The sequence below is a fragment of the Bison bison genome, unplaced genomic scaffold, assembly GCF_000754665.1.
Source record: "Bison bison bison isolate TAMUID 2011002044 unplaced genomic scaffold, Bison_UMD1.0 scf7180017864329, whole genome shotgun sequence".
In the NCBI taxonomy this organism is placed as follows: domain Eukaryota; kingdom Metazoa; phylum Chordata; class Mammalia; order Artiodactyla; family Bovidae; genus Bison; species Bison bison.
This window is the reverse complement of record NW_011494901.1, coordinates 743,492-753,748: the sequence shown is the minus strand read 5'-3', so window position 1 is coordinate 753,748 and position 10,257 is coordinate 743,492. Positions and strand designations below refer to the sequence as shown.

Here is a 10,257-nt window from a genome sequence, read left to right as displayed (position 1 = left end):
GGGTTCTCCTCCCCACTCCCCATGCTGGCTGGCGGGGGCGGCCTCTAGTGGCCCTGGGTCTTGGGCGGCTTGGGCTCGTGGATGACGGCAGCCGCCGACAGCCACGGCCCGATGGCCCGAGCGGTGCTCTGCTTGGCCACGCTGTAGTGGCTGATGACTGTGTAGAAGCGGCTTCTGGAGCTGGGGTCCTGGGATGAGTAGTAAGCATCCAGGGAGGCCGGGATACAGCGCTTGTGCTGGGGAAGAGAGAGACAGTCAGGAAGAGCTCAGCAAACACTTCCCACCTGCCCTGCAACGAGGCCATCCCATCTGGAGGCCCCGGCCATCCCCGGCTCACAGCCAGCCGGCAGGGGATGGCATCTGGCCCAGGCCTGGTACTCGTCAGACCTTCCTTCATGTCATCACCATCACCATCATCAAAGCTGCCACCTACAAGAAGACAGAAGAAACTAACCTGATGTTCGAATCGTTTCCAGAGGCGGAGAAGGGGTGAGAGAAATGGGTCAAGGAAATCAAAAGGTACGAGCTTCCAGTTATAAAATGAGTATGTCCTGGGGGTGTAACATACAGCATAGGGACACAGTTAATAATACTGTAGTGGATATTTTACAGTTGCTAGGAGAGTCGGTCTTAAAAAGTCTTTATTGCAAGAAAAAAATTTGTGACTATGCAGAGTGATGGATGTTGACTTACAGTGGTGATTATTCTGCAGTATTTACAAATATTTAATCACTATGGTGAACTCTTGAAACTAATACAATGTTATATGTCAATTAAACCTCAATAAAAGGAGAAGAAATAAAGGAAGGGAAGGAGGGAGAGAGAAAGAAAGGAAGGAAGAAGGAGGGAAGAAGGGAGGAAATTGATGCCAATACTAATTCAAGGTCAACACCCTCTGCTTACTAACTGCAGGGTCACAGTGGACACTGTTGATAGGTCTTTGCCTGGCTGATTCACCCATCCCCTAACTGCTTCGCTGGACCACTGCCTGTAGCCAGTTGCTGCCCATTTCTTTTCTTTGATTGGCTATTTATTACTGTGTCTTCTTATATCAAAGCCTTGGTTCCTAACAACATATAATTATATATTTGCATTATCCTACAATATCAATCAAATGGTCCCAAAATAACAGCAATATGATGAGTAACAGACTACTGAACGGACTATATCATTTCTCTGCAGCTCTCTGTGTCCTTAGAATATATTCCACTGAGGGCATAGAGTCAATATAGTGTATTAAACAGTCATTTGGAGCAATTACTTTCTTGGCAAGTTTAGTCCTCAACTTGATATACAGCTGGATTTTAACTTGGTTTTAATTTTAGGAAAAATTTTTTTTAATTTAGTTTTTACAAACATGTCAAACATTGACAGGCACCCAGGACAAATGCTTATCAAGACAAAGGCAGAGAAGCCTTGCTTCTCATCGTTCCTTCTGTTCCCTCCCTGCCCACCTGACTCAATGTATTTCTGTTATTGTTGTTGTTTTAATTTATCCTTCCAGAATTTCTCTCTGAAAATATAAGCAAACATCATTCACACTCCCTTTTCTCACTCAAAACCAGCACCTTCTGTTCTTCACTCTTATCCCAGAGGGTGTTCTCTCTCCATGTCTGGAGACCCCCTCACTCACTGTCACAGGTTGTTCGGGGTTTCATATGCAGACACACCCTAGTTTATTCCACTGTCTCCTACTGACATCCCAACACTGATAGTGGTTGCTAGTCTTTCCGAACCCCAGGTTCTAACGTCCAAGGAGGTCATCTTAGGAAGTCATGTGGCAGAACCAAAAGACATGTGTTTTTAAGGCAGAACAGTCCCCGTTTGATTCCCTCACTTTGGAATGTAACAGCAGTGATGTCTTAGAAAACTCTAAAGACAGAATGCTCTTAATCTCCGTTTCCTCAGATGCAAAATGGGGGCAATGAAACCTCCTTTTCAGAATGGGTGGACAGCTCAACTGAGATACTACTTATGAAAATAGCCTAGGAAGGAAGGTGACATCTAATTGGTACTCAGTAAGTGGTAACTTATCAACATTCATTTCAACTCTGAACTAGATTCTAGCTTTATTACCTCTAATAGTTATTGCCAGCCCATTCTCTAGCAGGCCCTTTGCTGTCTTGATTTTACTTAAATTCTTTCCAAGATCCCGCGGGCAGACATCATTGGTGCCCACTGCAGGCGAGACACCCGAGGCTCAGAGGGGTGGGGGAGGGCTGGAGGTCATGCAGCCAGTTCTGTCTTTCAAGGGAAGGCATGCAATCAGAGTGGGGAGGAGGCGGCCCAGCTGCAAGATGGGGAGGCCACCTCAGAAGTTCTGTTCCCTGTCTTCACATCTCTGCAGGGACAAGGAATCAGCCATTAAACCAGGATCACCCCAAGGTGCAGTGTTCTGGAGATGGAACGAGGAGCTCTCCCCCACTTCTGACTCGTAGTCCAAAGCCAGCCTGCCTCCCTTCCCCACACTCTGGAGGGCACCCTCCATTGCCTACTGGCGCCCAAGTGCTTCCTGGAAGCCTGAAAACTCCCTGCCACACGTAGGACTTTTTTACTGTGATTTTATAATTTCACATCAAAATGTATTGTAAATATACAGTATTTTAGAGAGTGAAAATAATTTTAGATTGCCACCATGGATTGTGCTTTGGTGTTACTTCTATATTTCTTTGCACTTTTTTTTTAAAAACATATTTCAATTCCTTTATTGAATGCATAAAGTTTTCTTTTTTCTTGAGGTATACTTGATTTATAATACTTTATAAGTTTCAGGTGTATAACAACAGGAGTCACAATTTCTAAAGGTTATACTCCATTCATAGTAGTTATAAAATATTGTCTCTACTCCCTGTGCTGTACAATGTATCATTATAGCTTATTATTTCATATACAGTAGTTCAAACGTCTTAATCCTCTACCTCTGTCTTGCCTTTCTCCACTTCCCTCCCCACACTGGTAACTGAAGTTTGTTCTCTATGTCTGTGAGTCTGTTTCTTTTATGTCGTATTTACTAGGCTGTTGTATTTCTTAGATTCCACATATAAGTGATATCATACAGTATCTGTATTTCTCTGTCTGACTTATTTCACTTAGTATAATGCCCTTCAAGTTCATCCGTGCTGCTGTAAGTGGCACATTTTCATTCTTCTTTATGGTTGAGTAGTATTCCATTGTGTGTATAACAGGTATAAAACATGTGTGTATACACATCACACGCATGTGACATCTTTATTCATTCAGCATTGATGGACACTTAGGTTGCTTTTATGTCTTGATATAAATAGTGCACTGTTATCAACATTGGAGTGCATATATCTTCAAATTAGTGTTTCCATTTTCTTCAGACACATATTACATTTTAAACAATTTGCAGAGAGGTGACCATACCCAGAATTTCGATGCCAATGAAAAGAGGTTGACCCTCTAACTGAAGTTGATGGTCACCGGGAGCCACTCCCCTGCCAGAAGCCCCTTACCTTGTAGACAAATCCCTCTGGGCAGCTGTGGTCGTAAGTGAAGGCTTTGTAAACCACCAGGAACACGATGCAGGCGAGGAAAGCTAGGGCCAGGCTGACGAGGATGGTGACCTGGAGAAACACAGGACAGAAGGCTCCAGCCTCAGCTTGCCTGCTTTCTGTCCACACATGGAGCCTTCAAAACCTGGAGCTGGTAGGAGGCCTGGTATGTTAGAAAAGGTAGGGGGTGACCAGGGACCCCAAGAACCAGCTCAGTCTCAGCTCCGTCACCAACCTGCAATCTTTGAGCCTTGGTGTCCGTCTTCCAATATTCTTGGAGGCTCCGTCTTGGCCCCATGTGTGAGGTCCACGCCCCTCCCCATGTACTTTCCCTGTTGATTTTGTATAGGGGTTGATCATCAAGCGATCACTTCTAGCAGTTCTGCCTTTGATCACCACCTCCCTGCCACTACTGAGTTCCAGTCTCAGATATCAAAGCTTGTTCTACCTCCACTTGGATGCCCAATACTCACCTGAATTGCATTCTCAAACCCCTGCTCCCCTCCCATCCAGCTCCACCCAACTTTCCCCATCTCAGAAAATGTCAACGCTACCTTTGCAGTCACTCTGGCCAAAGAATTTGAAGTTCTCTCAGACTCTCTCTTCCTCACGCTCTACATCCCAGCCACCAGCAGAAGCTATCATTTCTGCCTCCCAACACATGCCTCATGGAATCGCTTCTTACGCTCTCAGGCAGCTCCACCGGGGCCAGAGCCATCATCACCCCTCACCCGCGGGACTGCAACTGCCTTCTAACTAGTGGCCTCCTCGGCCCCCACGTGCGTTCCCACAGTAACCTGAGAACCCCACTCAAAATCCAAGTCAAGGCACATCCCCTTTCTGCTCAGAAGCATCTAATGGTCTCCACAATTGCTCACAATGAAAGCCCAGCTCTTGATCATTATCAACAAGCTTTAAAAAAATACACCACCAAACAAACTGAAGGCACCGTCAGGCTTTACTAGAAAGGATGGAGTGGCTGATTCCAGAGGCACCTTCAGGTCTGCACTGGCCCCATGTCGCCACCTGTGTACAAAGTGGGGGGGCCACCGCCCCGATGCTGGGCTCTGGGTGCTATACACAGAGCCGGCACCTGTGGACAAAGTGGGGGGGCGACCGCCCCGATGCTGGGCTCTGGGCATTATACACAGAATTTTTTTCTACATTACTTTCAAAGCTGGTAGCCTTTTGAGTCAGTTGACCTAGAAATATGGCAGAATTCCTGTCATAGAGAGAAGGCTTATTTTGATTTGGAAGAAAAATAAAATCATCTTGGGGTGGCAGGTGTGGGGAGGTCCCTATCCCATCTCCTTCCCACCTCAGGCCATGGTTTATAAGGACAAGAGGAGATGGGATTCTGCATTGCTCCCAAAGGAGTTGTATGTTAGCAGCCATAAATCCTGAAAGGAAGGAATCTGAAGTGGAAAAGAGGAAGATGGATGTGGGATGCAGTCATCTGAATCCTATGGGCAGACACTGTCCATGAAATTCCTCTGCATGTGGGTATGAAGTTTCAGGTTAGTGGACTATTGTGATATAAGAAACATATCTATTTGGTCTTGTTCCCAGTTCCTGGCACGGAGTTAAAACCCATATAATTTCCTACGTGGTAAGAGTAGGGTAGCAGCATCTTTTGTTCTAATATTTAGTTTTTGTGCCCAGTTCCTGAAATAATTCCAATTCATAAAAGTGAAAGGAGCAACTTTTATTATTCATAAAAACCCCTTTCAACTATACCTGAGTTAACGCTGTGTTATGTTATGAGGTGACTTTTGGAAGGCCCCTAAGGCTGGGGAAGGAACCACTGACAGGAGGCTTGTAACTTAACTGCCTCCCTCACCTCAGAGGCAAGAAAGAGGGGCTGGAGATCAAAGTAACCACCTTAATAAATCATGAAGGCTCCAGAACCCTAACTGAAGGGCTCAAAAACCTTCCAGTCTGGTGAACAAGAACACATCATGCCTCTGAGGGGGGTGCACCCCAAACTCCACTGGGACAGGATCTCCTTGCTCAGGAGCCTTCCAGCCCTTGCTCCATGTATCTCCTGGGCTGGCTGTTCATGTGTATCATTTAATATCCCTCACAATAAATCAGTAACAGTAAGTAAAGTGCTCTCCTGGGGTCTGTGAACCATTCTAGCAAATCATTGAGCCTGAGGAGGAAGTGGTGGAGAGGCCCAGTTTATAGCCTGAGATTTGCGAGTGGCATCTGAGTGGATGCAGGCTTGTGGGACTGAGCCGTTGACCTGTGGGGTATGTGCTAATGTAGGGCAGTTAATGTCAGAGTTGAGTGAAGTTGTAGGGAATTCAGTCAGCCTCCACCAAGAATTGGAGAATCGCATGGTGTGGGAAAAACCACACATTTGGTGTCAGAATCAAGGGTACAGAGAAAAAGTATTTTTCCCTTTTATATGGTGACAGGTGAAACTCATTTCTAATGACTGTCCACACGATGTGCTGTCCGCCCTCTCCACTGACATCCCAAGCTCTCTGCTGCAGCCTGTTGCTCACTCATCAGCCTCCTGGCCAGGACCGGGGTGGTGGCAACAGAGGGGTGAGATGGTACAGTGGGCAGACTGGAGTCCCCCAGCAAGTTGTGCAAAGAGAGAGAGATCAGAGGCCAGAACATGGAGCAAGAGGTGCCTCAAAGACGCATATCCCCCTTGCTATGCTAAGCTGCTTCAGTCGTGTCCGACTCTGTGCAACCCCATAGACGGCAGCCCACCAGGGTCCTCCGTCCACAGGATTCTCCAGGCAAGAATACTGGAGTGGGTTGCCATTTCCTTCTGCAGATTCCCAATAACCAGTGCATAAAAGGTAATTAAATGGATACCATAATTCACCATCAGCCAGACCAAAAAATTAAAGGAAAAAGTTTTAATCTTATATCTGATTAAAGATCAGTTCAGTTCAGTTCAATCGCTCAGTCGTGTCCGACTCTTTGCGACCCCATGAATTGCAGCACGCCAGGCCTCCCTGTCCATCACCAACTCCCGGAGTCCACTCAAACCAATGTGCATCGAGTTAGTGATGCCATCCAGCAATCTCATCCTCTGTCGTCCCCTTCTCCTCCTGCCCCCATCCCTCCCAGCATCAGGGTCTTTTCCAATGAGTCAACTCTTCACATGAGGTGGCCAAAGTGTTGGAGTTTCAGCTTCAGCATCGGTCCTTCCAATGAAAACCCAGGACTGGTCTCCTTTAGGACGGACTGGTTGGATCTCCTTGCAGTCCAAGGGACTCTCAAGAGTCTTCTCCAACACCACAGTTCAAAACCATCAATTCTTCAGCGCTCAGCTTTTTTCACAGTCCAACTCTCTCATCCACACATGACTACTGGAAAAACCAAAGCTTTGACTAGACGGACCTTTGTTGGCAAAGTAATGTCTGTGCTTTTGAATATGCTATCTAGGTTGGTCATAACTTTCTTCCAAGGATTAATTAGGCCTCTTTTAATTTCGTGGCTGCAATCACCATCTGCGGTGATTCTGGAGCCCCAAAAAATAAAGTCAGCCACTCTTTCCACTGTTTCCCTATCTATTTCCCATGAGTGATGGGACCGGATGCCATGATCTTCGTTTTCTGAATGTTGAGCTTTAAGCCAACTTTTTCACTCTCCTCTTGCACTTTCATCAGGAGGCTCTTTAGCTCCACTTCACTTTGTGCCATAAGGGTGGTGTCATCTGCATAGCTGAGGTTATTGATATTTCTCCCGGCAATCTTGATTCCAGCTTGTGCTTCTTCCAGCCCACTGTTTCTCATGATGTACTCTGCATGAAGTTAAATAAGCAGGCTGACAATATAGAGCCTTGACGTACTCCTTTTCCTATTTGGAACCAGTCTGTTGTTCCATGTTCAGTTCTAACTGTTGCTTCCTGACCTGCATATAGGTTTCTCAAGAGGCAGGTCAGGTGGTCTGGTATTCCCATCTCTTTCAGAATTTTCCACAGTTTATTGTGATCCACACAGTCAAAGGCTTTGGCATAGTCAATAAAGCAGAAAGATGTTTTTCTGGAACTCTCTTGCTTTTTCAATGACCCAGCAGATGTTGGCAATTTGATGTCTGATTCCTCTGCCTTTTCTAAAACCAGCTTGAACATCTGGAAGTTCATGGTTCACGTATTGCTGAAGCCTGGCTTGGAGAATTTTGAGCATTACTTTACTAGCATGTGAGATGAGTGCAACTGTGTGGTAGTTTGAGCATTTTTTGGCATTGCCTTTCTTTGGGATTGGAATGAAAACTGACATTTTCCAATCCTGTGGCTGCTGCTGAGTTTTCCACATTTGCTGGCATATCAAGTGCAGCACTTTCACAGCATCATCTTTCAGGATTTGAAATAGCTCAACTGGAATTTCATCACCTCCACTAGCTTTGTTCCTAGTGATGCTTTCTAAGGCCCATCTGACTTCACATTCCAGGATGTCTGGCTCTAGGTGAGTGATAACACCATCGTGATTATCTGGGTTGTGAAGCTCTTTTTTGTACAGGTCTTCTGTGTATTCTTGCCACCTCTTCTTAATATCTTCGCTTCTGTTAGGTCCATACCACTTCTGTCCTTTATCAAGCCCATCTTTGCATGAAATGTTCCCTTGGTATCTCTAATTTTCTTGAAGAGATCTCTAGTCTTTCCCAGTCTATTGTTGTCCTCTATTTCTTTGCGTTGATCGCTGAGGAAGGCTTTCTTATCTCTCCTTGCTATTCTTTGGAACTCTGCATTCAGATGCTTATCTTTCCTTTCCTCCTTTGCTTTTCACTTCTCTTCTTTTCACAGCTATTTGTAAGGCCTCCCCAGACAGCCATTTTGCTTTTTTGCATTTCTTTTCCAAGGGGATGGTCTTGATCCCTGTCTCCTGTACAATGTCACGAACCTCCGTCCATAGTTCATCAGGTACTCTGTCTATCATATCTAGTTCCTTAAATCTATTTCTCACTTTCACTGGATAATCATAAGGGATTTGATTTAGGTCATGCCTGAATGGTCTAGTGGTTTTCCCTACTTTCTTCAATTTGAGTCTGAATTTGGCAATAAGGAGTTCATGATCTGAGCCACAGTCAGCTCCTGGTCTTGTTTTTGTTGACTGTATAGAGCTTCTCTATCTTTGGCTGCAAAGAATATAATCAATCTGATTTCGGTGTTGACCATCTGGTGATGTCCATGTGTAGAGTCTTCTCTTGTATTGTTGGAAGAGGGTGTTTGCTATGACCAGTGTGTTCTCTTGGCAAAACTCTATTAGCCTTTGCCCTGCTTCATTCCATATTCCAAGGACAAATTTGCCTGTTACTCCAAGTGTTTCTTGACTTCCTACTTTTGTATTCCAGTCCCCTATAATGAAAAGGACATCTTTTTTGGGTGTTAGTTCTAAAAAGTCTTGTGGGTCTTCATAGAACCATTCAACTTCAGCTTCTTCAGCATTACTAGTTGGGGCATAGGGTTGGATCACCTTGATATTGAATGGTTTGCATTGGAAACGAACAGAGATCATTCTGTCATTTTTGAGATTGAGATATCCCCCTTAGGTCCCTCAAAGATAGTATTTGACTCGCACAGAGTCAGACACGACTGAAGCGACTTAGCAGCAGCAGTAGCAGTACAGGGACAGGAGCACCCAAGACCACTGCCCAACGCCAAGGACCTAGGAATACTCAGTGAGCAGATGTTTGGAATAAAGAATTTTAAATGCTCAGTCTTCGCAGTAACCAACAGGTAGAAATAGCCTGAATGTCTATCAACCGATAAATGGATAAACAAACTGTGGTCCATCTGTACAACAGAATATTATTCAGCTATAAAAAGGAACGAAGTTCTCATACAAGTGTGGGTGGGCTTTGAAAACATGCTAAATGAAAGGCCACATACTTTATAGTTCCAATTATATAAAATATCCAGATAAATAACTCCATAGAGACAGAGTGCAGACTGCTGGTTGCCAGGGGGCATGGGAGATGACTGCTAACGGGGACAGTGTCTCCTTTTGGGGTACTAAAGCATTTCAGAACTAGATGGAGGTGATGTTGCCCAACGCTGTGAATGTACTCAGTGCCACTGGAGTTTTTACTCTAATGCTCTTAACTTTACGTCACGTGAATTTTACCTCAGCTTTTTGCTTTCTTTGGCTGCTCCGGGTCTTACTTGCAGCACATGGGATCTTCAGTCTTTGTCGTGGCATGTGGGGTCTTGTTTCCTGACCAGGAATCAAACTCAGGCACCCTGTACTGGGAGTGTGGAATCTTAGCCACTGAGCCACCAGGGAATTTGTCCTGCCTCAACTTTAAAATACATGCCCCGAGCTCTGGCTGATTCTGTCAAAGGGACCTTAAGCTCCTGCAAGCACCCCATCACCTGAACTCCCCCAAGACTGGGACAGACATGCTCAGAGGCAACTCCACGGACGTGCAGACCTTGAACTTGCAAAGAAAAAGTCGAGAGCTTTTGCCCACCCTGCCACCACCACCAGCCTGATGCAGGGTCTGGGAGAACACGCGGACAGCCCCCCATCCTAATGGCCACATGCAGCTCCAGCCTCTGCCTGAGCAGAGAGCTGGGCCTCTCTGTGACTCAGGAGCAGGGCAAGACTCCAGCTCAGGCGTCTCCGGCGGGTCTGGTCCCCGGCAGCCCGGTGAAGCTGCTGGGACCTGGAGCAGGGCCCTGCAGGCTGGCTGTGGGACAGGTTCCCTTACAGTGGGTTTCTTTTTGTGTTTGGGTTGGTGGGGGGTGCTCTTTCATTCCTAACAGCCCTGAGCTAGC

At 45.8% G+C, this 10,257-nt stretch overlaps 1 protein-coding gene across 1 annotated transcript in view; it reads right to left on the bottom strand.

The window, feature by feature from the left end:
- The window catches only part of LOC104998393 (neuron-specific protein family member 2), a 69,129-nt gene continuing 58,872 nt past the window's right edge, over positions 1-10,257 (bottom strand). Inside the window, exons 3-4 of the mRNA XM_010853524.1 lie at positions 3,477-3,587; positions 1-236 (exon numbers count right to left, since the gene is read on the bottom strand). Coding sequence (XP_010851826.1) covers positions 45-236; positions 3,477-3,587 — 303 coding nt within the window. The 3' untranslated portion in view covers positions 1-44. The remainder of the gene's footprint in view (positions 237-3,476; positions 3,588-10,257) is intronic.